Source organism: Euprymna scolopes, chromosome 46 (assembly GCF_053919585.1).
Source record: "Euprymna scolopes isolate OS-2025 chromosome 46, ASM5391958v1, whole genome shotgun sequence".
In the NCBI taxonomy this organism is placed as follows: Eukaryota; Metazoa; Mollusca; class Cephalopoda; order Sepiida; family Sepiolidae; genus Euprymna; species Euprymna scolopes.
Window position 1 is genome coordinate 101570298 of NC_136527.1, and position 20000 is coordinate 101590297.

The 20000-nt window shown below is 40.4% G+C and overlaps 1 protein-coding gene across 1 annotated transcript in view; it reads right to left on the bottom strand.

The window, feature by feature from the left end:
* Positions 1 to 618: 618 nt before the first annotated feature.
* Positions 619 to 20000, bottom strand: part of LOC145271205 (uncharacterized) — a 533901-nt gene continuing 514519 nt past the window's right edge. The window contains exon 4 of the mRNA XM_080126771.1: positions 619 to 9242. Coding sequence (XP_079982897.1) covers positions 4927 to 9242 — 4316 coding nt within the window. The 3' untranslated portion in view covers positions 619 to 4926. The remainder of the gene's footprint in view (positions 9243 to 20000) is intronic.

Consider the following 20000-nt stretch of genomic DNA (forward strand, 5'->3'; position numbering starts at 1 on the left):
TGCTTAATTGTGACCAAAAGCGAAAAACTGAAAAACATTATATCAACGATTGATTTTGTGTCTATCAAACTTCGATCTCCTTATACTCTATTATTACGACTATTGAGCACTCTTCCTTTGTAACAAATGTTTCTAGTGATTGATATTTGGTAATAATTTAGATTCCTAAATTCCTGCCCTCCAGTTTTGGACCCTGATTGCATGACAGCCAGGCCTTTTATACATATTGCCCTGACTTTTGGCATTATTCAGTTCTTTCTTATCACAGAAACAATTTTTTTTCTTTTTTTTTTTTTTGAGCAACTTTTATTCTTTCTGACTCAGACAAGATTTTTAACAGATTTTTCACATCACTAACCCTTTATAGTTTCAAACTGTTTGTACTTCCTCAGACACGTTTTTGAGCAACTTTCATTCTTACATACTCGGACAGGCTTTTCAAGCAACCATTATTTTTGCATACTTCAACAGGCTTTTCGAACAACTGTCATCTTTTACATACTCAGACAGGCTTTTCAAGCAACTGTCATTTTTACATACTCAGACAGCCTTTTTTTGAACAACCGTGATTGCTCAAACAACCGTGGTTGCTCGAAAAGCCTGTCTGAGTATGTAAAAACGTACTCAGACAGGCTTCTCGAGCAACCGTCATTTTTACATACTCGGACAGACTTTTTTCGAACAACCGTGATTTTTACATACTCACACAAGCTTTTCAAGCAACCGTCATTTTTACATCCTCGGACAGACTTTTTTCAAACAACCGTGATTTTTACATACTCAGACAAGCTTTTCAAGCAACCGTCATTCTTACATACTCGGACAGACTTTTTTCGAACAACTGTCATTTTTACATACTCGGACAGGCTTTTCCAGAAACCGAGACTTTTTAGCAACTTTGATTCTACCATAATCAGTTTTTATGAAATATATGGGAATAATTTATTTACGTTTAAATCAGCTGAAGTCATAATGTATAAGGTCCGACTCCGACTTCTTAAAATTTCTAAAATATTCGACTCTAACTTTTTAATTTAAAGTCTTCCAATATATTCAGACTGTCTGTCTGATTCTTCAAAGAATTCCAAAAGTATCCAACTTTGACTTTTTTTTTTTACATAGGCATCACCACTTATCAAGGTCCAGAGGCCACTCGAGGATAAGGGTTAAAGAGTGTACAGTAGTCAATTGAACAATATAGTAATCGTTAGTAATGGAAATTTGGTAAATTTGTTAATTTATATGGAACGGCTCATCAAGAACTTGTTTACGTTAGACTTGAAGACAACCATATTGTAGTCAGCTGGAAAGCAGGAAAACGGAAGACAATTCCACAGGCGTGCAGTTCTAAGAAAGAAGCTTGGTTCATGGAATCTATGTTTAAATTTAGGCACAGATAAAGAGTGGGGAGAATTATTGATAGTGTTTTCAGCTAGACGGATGTTTCTCGTGAAAGTTTGGTGAGGGGTGACCATAGATTGAAGCTCAGACGAGCACTTGCCATGAAAATAACGATAAAGCAGAGACAAACTCGCAACATCTCTTCTGTGAGAAAGAGATTGCAGGAAAGAGACTTTAATTCATTATGTATGTGTGTGCATGTCATGTAGAGATATTTTTTTTAATTTACTTCAGTTAGTTTCAAAAGATCAAGGGAGCTAACTCTTCCTGGAGCTAAAACTTGATTCTATTAAGAGTTGGATTTATATATTCGAGTTTTTTTTTTTTTTTTTTAAGGATAGACGTAGTTCCCTTTATGGTTGCCAAATGTACTTGGTTACAGCTTGGTGCTCCCAGGGATCGTCTCCAAGTATTTATTTATTTTTTTTTATTATTATTATTAGGCAAGTTACTTCTATCACAACCGGTATTATGTGTATGCCTTTCAAAGACCATGTTGTTTTTAAGAAATTTGGTATATAGAGTGTGTGTGTATATATATATATATATATATATATATATATATATATATATATATATATATATATATACTATTCATTATGTAAATACAGTCATATCTTGCTACGATGTGCAAACCATTTCAATCATATTTGATTTAATTTTTAATTTTTGTATTTTAATTTTTCTTGCCTAATGAAAGAATAATAAAAATAATAATTTGCTCTCTTTGATTGAGCACTATAAACGACCCTTGTTGAAATTCAATGATTCTTAATTTTTGAATATTTTTCTACCTGGAATATATATATGTGTGTGTGCGTGTGTGTGTGTGTGTATAAACTATACATTGTTGTGTATTTTTTTTATTATTAGAGGGTAAACAGTCACATATTATTAATATCTATCTATCTATTTATCTATCTGTCTGTCTGTCTGTCTATCTATATATCTATCTATATCTATCTGGTCTGACTCCTTGCCCGGACCAATGTGACTCTCTTTCTCCAGATTATGATTTCCAATGCGGAGGGAGAGATCAAAGCTCTAGATCAATGGTTCTCAACTGGGGTCCATGTGGACCCCGTGGTACACGTAACGCTAATATCGGTTCAGTCTTCCTTCAAGATAAACTGTTGATATATGTTCTTTGGGTTTCTTTACATTACTGAAAAATAAAATAAGCTATAAGGGTTCACCAAAATACATTAAAAAGAAAAATCGTGATTAAAAAAAGGTTGAGAACCATTGCTCTAGATGGAACAACAATGAAAGAAGTCACTGAGTTTACGTACCTGGGCTGCAACATATGTTCCACGGAGAGAGATATCGAAATTCGCATTTCAAAAGCATGGGTTGAATGAATATGAAAGCTGCGGTCAATATGGACTTCAAGGCTAACTAACAAACTGAAAAAACAGTTCTTGAGAGCAAGTGGTGGAGTCCGTCTTTGTTTACAGTGCTCCAACCTGGACACTCACCAAAGGATTGGGAAGAGAGCTAAACAGCACGTACACCCGTATGCTACGAACAGTGGTAAATATATCCTTGCAAGATCATCCCATGAAGCAGCAACTTTATGGCAACCTACCTGCCATATGTACTACCATCAGGGAGTGACGTCTACAATTTGCCGGTCACCACAGAGGAGCAAGCAAGAGCTGGTGAGAAATGTATTGCTGTAGACTCCACGGCACGGATGCACGAGCGTAGGACGACGTAGATCCACGTACATCCAGCAAATTTGCGACTCTCTTTTGAATCTTGTCTAGGAGCGAGAGACTAGCAGCAGATGCACCAGCCCAAATGTGACAGCAATACTCCATACATGGGCGAATGGTGGCCTTATAGAGGTACAGGATACTTTCGGGTGTTAGTAGTTTTCTAGCACGGTAGAGAGAGCATACCTTTTTCGCAACGGCCCTGGCAATGTTTTCAATATAATTGTTCCAACTCATGTTTGTTGTGAACGTTAGGCCAAGCAGTTTGAAAGATGTACTCTCAGACAGGGAGTCACTGGCCATTGCTATTGGTGGCAGAGAAGGTTTCTTGTAATTATTGAAGGAAACCAGTTTAGTCTTGGCAGCATTGAATGTGACCATCCATTTATGTCCCAATTCCACTACAGATTGGAGGTCATCCTCTAGTGTTTTTGCCATTTCTTTAGTTATGTGTTCATTTGTTTTCCTGTCATGCCTGTTATAGAGTGTGGTGTCATCAGCATATATACCCATCTCAGAGGCAGTTTTGTCGGGGAGGTGATTAATAAATATTAGGAACAATAGAGGTCCAAGGATAGACCCCTGAAGCACTCCCGCATTTATATCACAAGATCTGAGGCAGTATGATGGAAAACAGGGAAGTCTAGAGAGAGAGAGAGAGAGAGAGAGAGAGAGAGAGAGAGATCAAATAGGTGTAAAAAATGATAATGTACAAACAGAATGATTATATAGATGGACTTATAAAAAAAATATTCATTTTCCGAACCTGATTTTATTGGTGCATATGATGGGTAAGGAGAGGAGGCGTGGGATTTAAAGACTCCAAAATATGAAAGTATGACATGTTTTTATAATAATAATAAAAAAAATCAGACATTTGAAATAAATTTTTTTCTTTTTTGTGTTTGAATTTTTTTTTTTTTTTTTTCTTATGTGAATTAATATCTTTTTGGTTAAATAATAATTAAAAACAAACGAAAAAAAAAAGTTTCACAGTTAATTTTGTCTTCTTGATGCAAGTTTATATGTCCCCACAAAAACCCAGCCCAATATCCCAATAAATTTTTTTTTTGAATTAAAGAATTGTCTTTTAAAAATTTATTTTTTTGTTTTGAAAAAAAAAAAAAAAAGATTTAGTTTTTTTTTGTTTTTTTGTTTATTTTTTTCTTTTATGATTTCTCTTTCTTCTCAAATCTGAAAAATTTTTTGCTTTTTTTTTTTTTTTAAATTTTTCTTCGTTTTAAATTAAAATTACAGATTTTCTTGAATTATTTTTGGATTTTGTTTTTATTGAAAACTTCTTTTGTATCCATTTAAAACAACATAAAAAAACGTTTTCTCAACATTTTCCTTTTTTTTTTTTAAAAATGTTTCAGCCTTTTCTTTCTTCTTCTCTTTTTTAAGCAAAAAAACAAAAAATGATCAATTTCATTTCTTTTCTTTTCATTTTTAACATCTCTTTTCTAGAAAATTGTTTTTTTTTTTTGATAGATTTTAATAGAAAAAGAGTTTTTATTTCAAAGAAAAAAAAAACTGATCAATTTCATTTCTTTTTTTGATTTATTTTTAACATCTTTTCTAAAAAAAAAAAATCTGTCATTTTTTTTTTTATCTTAATAGAAAAAATTTTTTTTTTCTTTTTTATATTTTTTTTCAAAGAAAAAAAATTGCCCCCATAAAAAAGAAATTTTTCTTTGATGGTTAGAAGTTAGAAAAAGGTGAAAAAAAAAAAAAAGAAATAGGAGCTTGGGGGGGAACAAAAAAAAAAAAACAATCGAAAAACCCCTGAGTCCCTCTTCTTATTCAATTATACATAACTTGACAGTTGGTCCACATGACTTAATCCTTGGCTGCCATGTCGACTGGCACTACCTTGGGAGTTTTGACTATCTTCCGTATAAGTCCTTGACATATCTAATATCACACCATTGTGATGTTTACTCCGATGAGCTTTATCGTATTTCCGACGTGCGGGAGAAGCAGAAGAAGCCGATGTGGCAGAAGACGATGACGTTAGCCAAGGATTTGAAACTATTTTCGTCTCTCTTGGAGCACCCTCTGGACTGGCCCCAGCATATGAGCCCCTTGGAGCACCCTCTGGACTTGCTCCAGGATATGACTTACGGTTTTTCTCCTTACTACGACCGTGTTTTTTTTTCTGGGTATTCGTGTTCTGTGATGGGTGGGGGTGCGAATTCAGGGTGGCGTAGTTACCAACTGCCCCGCTTGCCGAACCTTTATACGCTGCCGAAGAACCTGACTTACTTTTATGCTCTGGGGATGTCCGTAGTTGCATTTGTTTTTTCGGCCTATACGTGGTACTGTGGGTGTTTCCTCCAACATGCGTATTCGTAGACCCACCAACACAGCCGTCTCCTACCACGGTGTACGACACTTGTCCATTGTCAGAAGACTTAGGACAGGAGGTGAGATATTTCAGCATGGCAGGAGGGATGTTGTTTGTTGGAGTGTTCTTATCTAGTGGGAGATTCTTTGGATGGTCAAGCAAGGCATCCCTTTCCTTCTCCATCCGGTGACAGCAGTCGTAAAATACTGACGGATCATCAACATAGCCGTACAACTTAAAGCATGGTTCACACGACGTATGGTGAGTGTTGCCGGTCGTAGTATTACCCCCGCTCCCATTACTGCCGCTGCGATTTTTACAGCCGCGGTTTGGTGATGACTCTGATTTTGAACCGCTTATTGTTTCCTTCATATTGTCTAAAAGTGGTGCAGCACTAGGAGTGATTTTGATTCCATTTGAAGAATTCCCAACATCATCCTGCAACTTTTTGGTGACAGTAGTTGATTTGTTTTTGCCCTGTTTCGAGACATTTCCACTGTTCGTCGCGAGAGAGTGCCGCTTTTTGCGATCGGCTGTGGCCGACTTGGGTTTCGGGAAAATCGGCAAAGGCGGAGGCGGTGGAGGTGGAGGCTTGTCTCCGAACGGGAAACCGGACGATAAGAAGTGCTTGCCAATCCCGCACTCCAGAGCACTATACCGGCTCTTGTTTACCCCGCCGTCTTCACGTGAGCTTCCGTCTCTGGCAGTGCTTTCGAGGGGCTTGGCTATGCTTTGCAGCACAGGCGTGATGTCGATTGTGCGGATGACGTCGTCAATTGATTTACGATTGGTCGACCGGTGGTCCAACGTCCGAATTTCAGATTTTCTGGGGTAAGGCTGGGCGAAAGCGGAATCACCGCCCATTGCTCCTCCTCCTCCCCTTCTACCACCTCCTGATCCACTGTTGCCAGAAGTGTTCCCAACCAGGGGGCTTGAGGCTGGGCCACTATCATTGTTCTTGTTTGATCGATGTGGATGATGGTGATGATAGTAATGACTGCTGTTGTTGTTGTTGTTGTTGTTGTGGCCAGAATGACTGTTGTTGCTTAATTTATTGTGACTGTTGTTGTTGGGTTGCTGTTCTTGTTTTTGATGGAGATGTTGTGACTGTTGCTGTTTTTGGCTATGCAGGTGCTGCATCTGCTGTTGGTTCTGGGGATGCAGGTGTTGGGTCTGTGGTTGTTGCTGTTGGTTCTGGGGATGCAGGTGTTGGGTCTGTGGTTGTTGCTGTTGGCTCTGGGGATGCAGGTGTTGGGTCTGTGGTTGCTGCTGTTGGCTCTGGGGATGCAGGTGTTGGGTCTGTGGTTGCTGCTGTTGGTTCTGGGGATGCAGGTGTTGGGTCTGTGGTTGTTGCTGTTGGCTCTGGGGATGCAGGTGCTGAGGTTGCTGATTTTTCTGTTGGCTTTGAGCATGCAGCTGAGCTTGGGACTGTTGTTGTTGTTGTTGTTGTTGCTGGTTGGCTACCAGAGAGGCTGTGTTTGATGAGGATGAAGACGAAGAGGCTGTGTTTGATGAGGAGGAGGATGATGATGATGATGATGATGAAGGCTTGCAATAACTATTCTCATCATGTTCCATCGACTGACGTGGGACGTCAGAGTATCTCTTGAGAATGTTGGACACCAAACTAGCCGTGGTCATTGTCTCGCGTCGTGGGAGTGGCATCTGATTGGCATCTGCCGCAACCTGGGTACCTCCACCTCCAGCACCAGCACCAGCACCACCACCACCAATAGCACCACCACCACCGCTGCTGCTACTGCTGCTATTTGCTTGAAAAAGATCCGGATATGGCACATCATGTTTAATCGGGGGACCACCACCACCACCACTACTATTGGTGGTAGTAGTAGTAGTATTGTTATTATTATTATTGTTATTATTATTGTTGTTTAAATTATTATTGTTATTATTGTTGTTGTTGTTGCTGTTGTTATTGTTGTTGCAAATCTCAGCCGTGGTGGTGGCCGTAGGGGTAGTGGCTATCGTGCTAGTGGAATTGCTGGACGAGGAGATTTCCTTCAGTCTCTTCTTTTCGCCTGTTTCCGAACATATCGAGAATAAAGAAATATCCGAGGTTAACGAATTAGATCGGTCCTGTAGCATTCCAATGCTAATCCTCGACGGGGATGACCCCGATGAGACGGGGGTGCCAGGACTCTGCAAACGCCCATTGAGCAAGTTCGTCGGATGGTGAAAATTCCAGAAGTTACGTTCTGAATGGCTATCATCAGCATGTTCTATGGAGAGTAGCCCCCCAGCACTGGCACCAGTGACGATCGACAGTGCTAGGGCGCTGGGTGGGGTTATTGCACTACTGCGGGTGAGGGTCTCCATCTTTCGCACTTCGGGCTGGAGAGCTTTGAGCTCCAGTGGGGGTAAGCTGTTTCGGATTCGGAGGGTCGACGGGTTCATACCAAACTCCTGGCTTTGAACAAATGAGGAGTTGGCTAACTGATTAGCTGAATCAAATTTAGAATTTCCGGAAGTTTCAGAATGTTCCCGTCCGTTATCGTCTGGGTTGCTACTACTGTGGCATCTGGGTGGGGCGGTAGAGGTTGGGGTTGTTGCTGTTGGGGTACTGCTATTGTTGTTATTGTTATTATTATTGTTACTATTGTTATTACTGTTTGAGGGTGTACGCGAATCGACATAGCTAATCCGAACAGTTCTTCCGGGCATGGCTTGTTTTTGGCCTTCGACTTTCGGCAGCTTTATTCCACCATTGGTAAAGTTCTTTCCTGAGTTTTCTGACCTGAGGTCACTCTTATTACAGCAGTCAATGGGCTGAGAGTTGTTGGCCATGCGACTAGTGTTTGGCGTAAATGAAGACAGGTTTGAACTGACGGGATGTGTGTGGGTCTGGGGGCTTGTAGCCGTCAGGCCCGCGCTGGTATTATTGCCGCTACCTTTGAGCCAAGAGCTGGACATGTCAGGCACCTCTGTCTCCGATTCAGATTCGCTGGAATCAGACGGGGCATAATTGTTGCGAAAGCAGTATGAATTTCGGGGGCTTCGGCTCTCGCGTCGTATTTCGATACTTTCCGATCGCTTGATGTACCACGGTGCAAACTTCTCGGCTTTCGACGGGAGTGTCTCCTCGCCCGTCTCTCGCAATGACAGAGCAGCCATCGCCTGCTGACTCGTTAGCCCTAGGGCGACGCCATCTTGATGGTCCTTCCCACTCGGGAAGAGACATGATCGGATGCGTTCTGCCCTAGATGCAATACTCCCGCAAGAGTTCCTTACAACCCTACCATTTCCGTTCGAATTATCACTGACCGTGCATGACCCAAAAAAAGTGCTGAAAGGTCGGTTCATAGTGGGAGAAGGTGCGCTGCCCGATAAAGATGTTGAGAACTGTCCTTCGTCAGCACCGAACGGGGTTTTGGGAGTTGTTTCGTGTATGCTGTTGTCCTCCATATCAATACTACCAGGTTGGTTATCGGTGGCGATGTGACCGAGACCAAGGCCTGGCATTGAGGACACAGATCCAGGTTCTTGGACACTGTTGCAGTCACTCGGGTCCGTGGCACGGCTGGTGGGGCTGAGAGAACCTGAGAATGCGGGGTTGTTACTGGCCATTTGGTTCTGCACCTCCTCATAGGGGGGAGGGGCTTCGCAGGGTTGGATGTAGGCAAAGGGCTTCGGTGGCGTGTACGGAGGAGGTGGACAATCATATGGTGGGGGACAGGGTATACCAATGGAAAAGGCATCCTGTGAGAAAGGATTATTATCATTGTCATCGTCATGGTGGTTCCGGGGTGCATTCAGCCCTGCAAAAAAAAAAGAAAAAAAAAGAAATTTATAATATCTATTAACTGTACTCACTCATGTTCGATAATGTAACTTGAAGATTGTGCACTCACAAAAATTCCAAGTTAGAAAAGAACAAAGAAAATACCATGTCGGACTTTGACACACATATTGACATCAGAGAACAAAGGAAATACCATGTCGGACTTTGACACATATATTGACATCAGAGAATAAAAAAATTACTTGTTGGACTTGGTACACACATATTGACATCAGAGAACAAAGAAAATACCATGTCGGACTTTGACACATATATTGACATCAGAGAATAAAAAAATTACTCGTTGGACTTGGTACAGAGAACAAAGAAAATACCATGTCGGACTTTGACACATATATTGACATCAGAGAATAAAAAAATTACTTGTTGGACTTGGTACACACATATTGACACCAGAGAACAAAGAAAATACCATGTCGGACTTTGACACATATATTGACATCAGAGAATAAAAAAATTACTCGTTGGACTTGGTACAGAGAACAAAGAAAATACCATGTCGGACTTTGACACATATATTGACATCAGAGAATAAAAAAATTACTTGTTGGACTTGGTACACACATATTGACACCAGAGAACAAAGAAAATACCATGTCGGACTTTGACACATATATTGACATCAGAGAATAAAAAAATTACTTGTTGGACTTGGTACACACATATTGACACCAGAGAACAAAGAAAATACCATGTCGGACTTTGACACATATATTGACATCAGAGAATAAAAAAATTACTTGTTGGACTTGGTACACACATATTGACACCAGAGAACAAAGAAAATACCATGTCGGACTTTGACACATATATTGACATCAGAGAATAAAAAAATTACTTGTTGGACTTGGTACACACATATTGACACCAGAGAACAAAGAAAATACCATGTCGGACTTTGACACATATATTGACATCAGAGAATAAAAAAATTACTTGTTGGACTTGGTACACACATATTGACATCAGAGAACAAAGAAAATACTATGTCGGACTTTGACACATATATTGACATCAGAGAATAAAAAAATTACTTGTTGGACTTGGTACACACATATTGACATCAGAGAACAAAGAAAATGCCATATCGGACTTGTACATATATATTGACCTCTGATGGAACAAAGAAAGAATTTGTCAATAAAAGCAAAAGGTTTGACGAATAAAGAGACAGAGAGAGGCATACGATTGTTACGTCGATAGATCGTCAACCCCAACCTCACCTTCCATCACCCTTGCTTGATACGTCTGACGACCACTGCAGGCAAAATAATGATTAAATACAAAATTTTTTTGTTATGAAACCGTTTCTGTGTTTGATCGTCAAACGGCTAAAACAAGCTAGAGTGTATATATTTATTTAGCAGCACGCATCTTCGTAGAAGTGCAACAAATGTGATTATACATACGTGAGCGATAAACAGATAAATTGTTACAGAGAGACAGACTGTGCAATACCAGTGTTCTTGCTGGAACTTAAAGAACAGAGAGAGAGAGAGAGAGATAGAGAGAGAGAGATAGAGAGAGAGAGAGATAGATAGATAGATAGATAGATAGATAGAGAGAGAGAGAGAGATAGATAGATAGATAGAGAGAGAGAGAGAGCTGCATGATATGATTGTTACATCAACCCCAACCTCACCCTTCACTCTTGCTCGATACGTTCGATGACAACTGACAGGCAAAATAATCTATATATATAAAAGTGAAAATGTGTGTTTGTGTGTGTGTGCGTGCGTGCATTTTTCTGTATGTCCAAAAAAGGCTTTTTTCGTCGGCCTTCTCGGTCGGCTTGCTCCTTCTTAAAACTTTTTATATCACGTCTAAATCGTAATATCTACACCTTAAGAACGGGGGTCGCGGCTATCTTCAATTTGCCCGACTTTTACCCGCTATTTTCAATCGCCACGTCTTCGAAAAGCGAATGATGGGGCGGGGGAAACAGTAACTGGCTTGCAGCGCAAAACTAGGTCAAACATCACGCCACTTAACTTCCTCGCACCTGTCAATTTCACTTTATAAACCTTAACTTAACATGCATATCATTTCCTCTCCCCTCGTGGAGAAGATGGCTTTTTCCGTTTCCTTTCCACCTTTGGGGTTCGAGCCTACTTTCCTACTAAAACTTTTTTTTTTCTTTTACACCTCCAAACACTCGGCCAACTTTTTTTTTAAATAGAGTTGTTTTAATCACCCCCCCCCCTCCTCAAAACACACACACCTCCAAACACCCGGGCAATGCTGGGTACCCCCCATTCGTCTATATATATATAAAAGATAAAATGTATGTTACTGTGTGCGTGTGTGTGTGTGTGTATTTTTGTGCATGTCCGCAAAAGGCTTTTTCCGTCGGGCTTCTTGGTCGGCTCACTCCTTCATAAAACTTTTTTTATATGCTGTCTTAATCATAATATCTACAACTTAAGAACAGGGGTGGTGGCTATCTTTAATTTGCCTGATTTTTATGCACTATTTTCTAGATATTTTTTTCCGATCGCCGATTTTTCGATTATATATAAAAAAAAAGCGAAAACCGGCTTGCAGCCGCGTCATGTTTCAAAGTCAAACATCACGCGACTTAACTTTCTTGCACCTGTCAATTTGACTTTATAAACGTTAAATTAAGACACTTATCACTTCCTCTCCCCTCGTGGCCGAAATGGTTAGGTCTCAGGGATTTTTTTTTTTCCATTTTGTTTCCACCTTCGCGTCAAGGGTTTGGGGTTCAAGCCTACCTCCCTACTAAAACTGTTTTTTTTTTTACACCTCCAAACACCCAGCCAACATTTTTTACTAACAGGGTTGTTTTGACCTCCCCTCCCCCAACCCCGTCAGCACATACACACCTCCAAACACCCGGGCAACGCCGGGTAACCTCCCCCCCCCCGCTAGTAATTAAATAAAAAACAGTTTTGTTATGAAACCGTCTTTGTGTTCGATTGACAAACGACTGGAACAAGCTAGAGTGTATATATTTATTTAGCCACACGCATCTTCGTAGAAATGCAACAAATGTGATTATAAAGGATGGAATACTGTTGCCACATCTGGGCAGGAGCTGCTAGAAAGGACTTGTCCTGCCTTGATAGAGTTCAAAATAGATTTCGTAGCCTCGTAGGAGATGTCATTTTCTCCTCCTTGCAACCTCTATCTCACAGAAGAGATGTTGCGAGTTTGTCTCTGATGTATCGTTATTTTCATGGAAAGTGTTCGACTGAGCTTCAATCTATGGTCCCCCCTCGCCAAACTTTCACAAGAAACACTCGTCTAGCTGTAAACACTACCAATAACTCCCCCCACTCTTTATCTGTGCCTAAACCTAAACGTAGATTCCATGAACAAGGCTTCTTTCTTAGAACTGCACGCCTGTGGAATTGTCTTCCGTTTTCCTGCTTTCCGGCTGGCAACAATATGGTTGTGTTCAAGTCTAACGTAAATAAGTTCTTGATGAGCCGCTCCATATAAGTTATCAAATTTACCAAATTTTCATTACTAATGATTACTATGTTGTCCAATTTCTACTGTACACTCTTTAACCCTTATCCTTGAGTGACCTCTTGGCCTTGATAATGTGGTGATGCCTATGTAAAAAAAAACAAAAAAAAAACATACGTGAGCGATAAGCAGATACAGATACTTTTAAGCCTCTTCTATTTTGCCATTCATTTTTATTATTCAAACACCTTCGGGACAAGATCACAGTGTAGTATCTGTTCTGTTGCTACACTTCACTCTTTTTTCGGTCCTTGGTCAGTGGAGGAGAAATCCTTCATGACCGAGGCAATTCTTATTTTTGTTCCTATCCAGAGTGCCTCATTTTGGGGGAGCTGGATATTCCCCCACATTAAAAACCGAGCTTGTGTCTAACTCTGCCCTCGTGGCAAGTCAATAGAAACAGAATTAGCGGCTGCTCAAAGTTTGTTATGAAATGACTTTTGAACGCGTTTCGGCATTATCAAACGAAATCATATTCTTTTTTTACAAGGTGATCACCACTTATCAAGGCCCGGAAGCCACTCAGGGATAAGGGTTATTGCATGTACAGTACGTTAGTGTGGGGATTTAATAAAAGTGTCTACTTAAGGGGGCGGTTCATCAGGCATTTGTTTACGTTGGATTTGAAGACATCCAAGTTGTAGTCCGGTGGGAAGCAGGCAGACGAAACAGAGTTCCACAGGCGTGCAGTTCTAAGAAAGAAGCTTTGTTCATGGAATCTACGTTTTGATTTACGCACAGACGTACATATCCTTGACAAACCTGCTTAGCAACAAAATCACACCCCTTCACTGTTGAGGTCCGTAGAAGGATAATATCGCGTTAATCGTTAGTAATAGAGATTTGATAAAGTGTCTACTTTGAGGGCGGTTTATCAGAAATTTGTTTATGTTGGACTTGAAGACATCCAAGTTGTAGTCAGGTGGGAAACAGGCAAACGGAAGAGAGTTCCACAGGCGTGCAGTTCTAAGAAAGGAGCTTTGTTCATGGAATCTACGTTTTGATTTAGGCACAGATAAAGAGTGGGGAAAATTTTTGACAGTGGTTTCAGCTAGACGGGTGTTTTTCGTAAAAGATTGGCGAGAGGGGACTAGAGATTGGAGCTCAGACGAGCACCTACCATGGAAGTAACGATAAAACAAAGATAGGCTCGCAACGTCTCTTCTGTGGGAGAGAGGTTGCAGGGAAGAGAAAAGGGCATCATATTTTTATTTTTACGTGATCCAAAATGAACAAATGCCTAGGAAAGATTAACAGATGTTGGTTTACATTACATTTAAACTTCTGCATATCGGTACAGTCAGGGAAGCAGGTAGCAGGAAGGGAATTCCAAAGTCTTGCTGTTCAAGGGAAGAAACTATTAGAGTAGAAATCTTTCCAGCCTTCAGGGACCTCAATAGTGAAGGGGTGTGATTTTGTTGTTAACAGAAGAACCCCCAGGATATGCTAGCCTTGGAATAGTTTTTTTTTTTAAGTTATGATGTGGAATACAACTGCAAGCAAAATAATAATTAAATAAAAAACGGTTTTATTATGAAAGCGTCTTGTACAGTTGGGAAAGCAGAATCCCGGAAAAGAGTTCCAAAGTCTAGCAGTTCTGGGGAAGAAACTATTGGAGTAGAAGGCTTTATTACATCTCGGGATCTCCACTGTGTAGGGGTGAGATTTAGTTGCTTGTCGGGTTTGTCGGGGGGGGGGGTATTTACATCGAGGGGGTACAAGGGCTTGTCATTCATCAGAGCATTCACCATTAGAATACTTGTAGAATAGGCAGAGGGATGCAACATTTCGTCAATGGGACAGAGGTTGAAGCTTAGATGACAGTTCAGGACCTATCAGGTTGGCGACTCTCTTTTGAACCCTGTCTAAGAGCGAGAGACAAGTAGCAGATGCATCAGCCCAAATGTGACAACAGTACTCCATACATGAGCGAATGGCGGCCTTATAGAGGTACAGTATACTTTCAGGTGTAAGTAGCTTTCTAGCACGGTAGAGAGAGCCCGCCCCCCCCTCGCGGGGGCACCTTTGTGGCCTTCGGGCCAAGATCAGTGTGTAGTATCTGTTCCGGCAGATGCTGCAAGCAAAGATGATCAAAGCATCTGCCGGAACAGATACTACAAGCAAAGACTATTGCCCTTGTGGCAAATCACTATCCAGCTCCCATTTCCCACCTCTTGGGAGGTGGTCCCCTTTTCCCTTCCCTCTCCCCTTCACTCCTCACATTAAAAATCGGCCTTGTGTCTAATTTGCTCGGTGGGGGAGCAAATAAATATCGCCTGCCTTCTTTGCGGGGGCACCTTTATGGCCTTCAGGCCAAGATTAAAGTGTAGTACCTGTTCCAGCAGATACTGCAAGCAAAGACCATATGTGGGGGCAACCCCACATATAAGACCTTGGTCAATATAGGGGCAACCCTTCATACCAATTGTCACTATCCAGCTCCCCTACTCCCCGGAGATTTGGTCACCATTTCCCCTTCACTCCTCACATTAAAAATCGGCCTCGTGCCTAATTTGCTCGGTGAGGGAGCAAATAAATACCGCCCGCCTTCTTGGCAGCAGCCTATATATGTATATATGTATATGTGTATATATGTATATATGTATATGTGTATATATATATATGTATTATGTCAGGTCATGTCATATGCTACTGGTACCATGTAACCCAGTACTACCTGCCTCATGGTCGGGTCACCGGCGATTAAACTGGTTCCCCCACCAGACTTGTTTGGTGAGGAGAGCGGCTAGTCTCCCTGGAGGATTAAAAAGAAGACCTTCCAAAGGGCGAATGAACTCTTTTTCTGGGTCAACGGCCAACTAGCACCGTGTATATTTGTGTGTGTGTATATGTGTATTGGGGTAGAGAGGGCTCGTGTAAGCCGTGGTGAAGGCAACCTTTCTAGGAGAAGCAAATCTCTGATTTAAAAAACCATAAAGCGGAAGACCATTACCCGCATTAAGCTGGTCTGCAGTTTGATTTGTTGCTGGCTATCTTGCTCTTGCTTGTTGCTGGATCTCAACATTTTGAACCGAGAGAGTGACTTAGCTGTCGTACAAAGCTAAGACTCTGTAACATCATCTTTGTATAGATACTCCCTCAGGCATTTGGGCTCATGGATTTTAAGAGTCTGAGGGAGTGGCACTCGTCTGACAAGACGTTGCAATCATCATCATGTATATATGTAACCTCACTCTCCATGTATCTGGCTTATGCAACATCTGACCCCTTAAACTTTACCATTAACATAGCCGTCACTAGTGTAAAAGTCTAAAATCCCGGCGGTATTAGGGTGCATTCAGTCTTCTAAGAAGTTAAAAAAGAAAATTATAATATCTCGGCGTTGTCCAGGATGCTGTGAATTTACTTGAGTTTTTAATTTTTACTTGCTATCAATTAAGGCATAAACGTACATCATTGAACGCTGATAAAACAAAGACTGTTGGACCTTCATCATTTAAACTTGGTGGACAAGTTTTTGTATTAAATATGGTTGGACATACTAGCAGGGTTACCCGATATTGCCTGGGCAAAAAATGTAACATATTTCTATCACAACTTCTTTCTTTTTCTCTCTTTCCCCGTTCTACTGCTCCCCCCCCTCCTCCTCCCTTCCTTTCTCCACATTCCTCTTTCTTCTCTGCTCAGTTCATTCTTCATTCTGGACATATATACGCACACGCACACACACACACACAACTTTCTTATTTATATACATAGAGAGAGGGAGAGGGGGAGAATTTTCACTATCTCAGTCGCCCGATGTTGGAATATTTTGGAACACTAATGGGGTATGATCCCACACAGTCGGACGATTCTATTTATAAACGAACAATAATATTATAAATAATAATACAATTATTATTATTAATTATAATAATAACAATACTAAACCATTAATGATAATGATATAAATAATATTAATAAAACAATATAATAATAATAACATTAACAATATAATTTAAATGTAAACTTCTTATATAATATTGATAATAATAACAAAATAACAATAATATTATAAATAATAATACAATTATTATTAATTATAATAATAACAATTCTAAACCATTAATAATAATAACGATATAAATAATATTTGTTGCAATATTTTGGGTGTATAATGGGGTATGATCCCGCACAGTCGGACGATTCTATTTATAAACGATGCTGCTAAGAACTGACGAATCAAATTAATTCATGTTCTGCTACCAACCAATCAGAAACCAGAATTGCTTCATAAATATTAAACCTTTTCTGGAGCAATTTCACATGTTCTTTCCCGGGTTTCGACACGGTAAGAATATTTTGTTCTGTGGAACTGTCTACTACAAACAAGTAACCCCCCAGGACTTGTGTGTAACAGCGAACCATCTGAAACTGTTCTGAAACTCAAAATGGCTTACACTTCTAGACCCGACATGTGCTGACCTCATTTTGGGGGAGCAGCACGCAAAAAGACGTCTTTTCTTGTTCATGTCTTACAGGCTAAGAGAACAATGCCATGCGAATTACATAACACCCCTGACCTGGTAAACTTTTCAATTAGCAGGGCCTCGATCGATGCCTCCGTTCAGTCTCGAAAGGCAAAGGATACCCCCTGTAGGGACAGCTGTAATTGTGAGGCAAAGGTTACGCAACCTCCAACCACATCTCTCTTAAATCGGCACTGTTTGAGTCCAGTGGCAAGGAGAAGTCCAGGACGACTGGAAACAATGCCGAGATAAGCGGAGAGCACATACAACACCTGGAAGTCCCAAATGGTCACGCATTTAGTACTGACCAGGTTCAACGTTGCTTAACTTCAGTGATCAAGCACTGTAAGAAATGTAATTTTAAATTAAAATTAAAATTTAATTATTTTTTTCGCTAAAGGAATAACTTTTTGCCACAGAAAGATATCACATTTAATAAGCGTTATTCGATATTCTTGTTTTTATGAAGATATTATGAAAAGTTGCACAAAGAATTTTTTTTTTAATTAAAAAAAATTAAATTAATAATAATAATAATCGGTTAATAATCCCGCCTTCTATTTTTCTTCGTTTTTTTTTTTTAAAAAAAAAATTCAATGTACTTGTTTAGAAGAAAAAAAATGGTGCTTCTACACTATTGGGACGAGATTTTCAGAAATTGTAAAACTGAATTTCACATGAAAACAATGGTATCTACGTATTCCTCGGATTTTTAAGATGATTATTTTGTAAGAAATTTCTTTCCTACACCTCTCTTAAATCGGCCGGAAACAATGCCGAGATAAGCGGAGAGAGCACATACAGCACCTGAAAGTCCCAAATGGTCACCCATTTAGTATTGACCAGGTTCAACGTTGCTTAACTTCGGTGATTCAACATGATTATGCCTTATTACATTAACACAACCATTGCTGACAGTTTAAAATCAATGTCAATGTCAGTGTGCATTCAACCCTGTAAAAAGACAAAAAAAAAAAAAATTATGATGATATTTCCGAGCTGTATTCATTCTTAGGATGCAGTGAATTTATTTTAGTTTTTAATTTTTATTTGTTATCAATTATGCCATAAATATTGAATGCTGATAAAACAAAAACTGTTGGAACATTCATTGTTGAATCTTGGTGGACAAGTCCAACTCTTACTGGTACGTTTTGTCGTCGCTACATGTTGTTGTTTTTTTTTTTTTTTTTTTTACATGGTGGTCACCACTTATCAAGGCCCGGAAGCCACTCAAGGATAAGGGTTATTGCAAGTACAGTACGTTAGTGTGGAGATTTGATGAAGTGTTTACTTAAGGGGGCGGTTCATTAGGAATTTGTTAACGTTGGACTTGAACACATCCAAGTTGTAGTCAGGTGGGAAGCAGGCAGACGGAACAGAGTTCCACAGGCGTGCAGTTCTAAGAAAGAAGCTTTGTTCATGGAACCCACGTTTTGATTTAGGCACAGATAAAGAGTGGGGGAAATTTTTCACAGTGGATTCAGCTAGACGGGTGTTTTTCGTGAAGGATTGGTGAGGGAGGACCAGAGATTGGAGTTCAGACGAGCACCTGCCATGGAAATAACGATGAAACAAGTATAGGCTCGTAACGTCTCTTCTGTAGGGGAGAGGTTGCAGAGTAGAGAAAAGGGCATCCCCCACTAAGCCACGAAGTCTATTTTGTACTCTGTCAAGGCAGGATAGGCTGTTTTTAGCAGCTCCTGCCCAGATATGGCAGCAGTACTCCATCCTTGGACACACTTGGTTTTTGTATAGATAGAGAATTGCATCAGTAGTGAGATATCTTCTGGAGCGGTAGAAGGATCCCACTATCTTTCCAGGGACCTTGGCAACAGACTTGATGTACGTGTTCCATTTCAGATCAGGAGTAAAGGACAAACCCAGAAGCTTGTCAAAACATGGGGCTTCTCCTAGACGAGAGCCATCCATTTCAATTGATGCCAGATAGGGATCAGAGCGTTGATGATGTAAGGATAGGAGTTTGGTTTTAGATGCATTAAAGGTAACCAGCCACGTCTTCCCCCACTGAACCACGCACTCGAGATCAGTGTTTTTTTAAAAAATTTTTTTACATGGAGTTCACCATTTATCAAGGCCCAATGGCCACTCAGGGATAAGGGTTATTGTGTGTACAGTAATCAAAGGGATAGTGTAGCAATAGTATTGGAGAATTGGTAAGGTGTCATTACTTGGGGGGGGGCGGTTCATTAGGAATTTGTTTGTGTTGGACTTGAAGACATCCAGGTTGAAGTCGGGAGGGAAACTGGCAAGCGGAACAGAGTTCCACAGGCGTGCAGTTCTAAGAAAGAAGCTTTGTTCATGGTACCTACGTTTTGATTTAGGCACAGATAGGGAGTGGGGAAAATTATTGACGGTGGTTTCAGCTAGTCGGGTGTTTTTTGAGAAAGATTCACGAGGGGGGACCAGAGAATGGAGCTCAGACGAGCACCTGCCATGGAAGTAATGATAGGACAATGACAGGCTCGCTACGTCTCTTCTGTGGGAAAGAGGTTGCAGAGTAGAGAAAAGGGCATCCCCTACCAAGCCACGAAGTCTATTTTGTACTCCGTCAATGCAGCCCCCGTCCAGATGTGGCAGCAGTACTTCATCTTTGGACATACTTAGCTCTTATATAGATAGAGAATTGCATCATTAGTGAGATATCTTCTGGAGCGGTAGAAGGATCCCACCATTTTTCCAGCGACCTTGGCCACAGACTTGATGTATGTGTTCCATTTAAAATC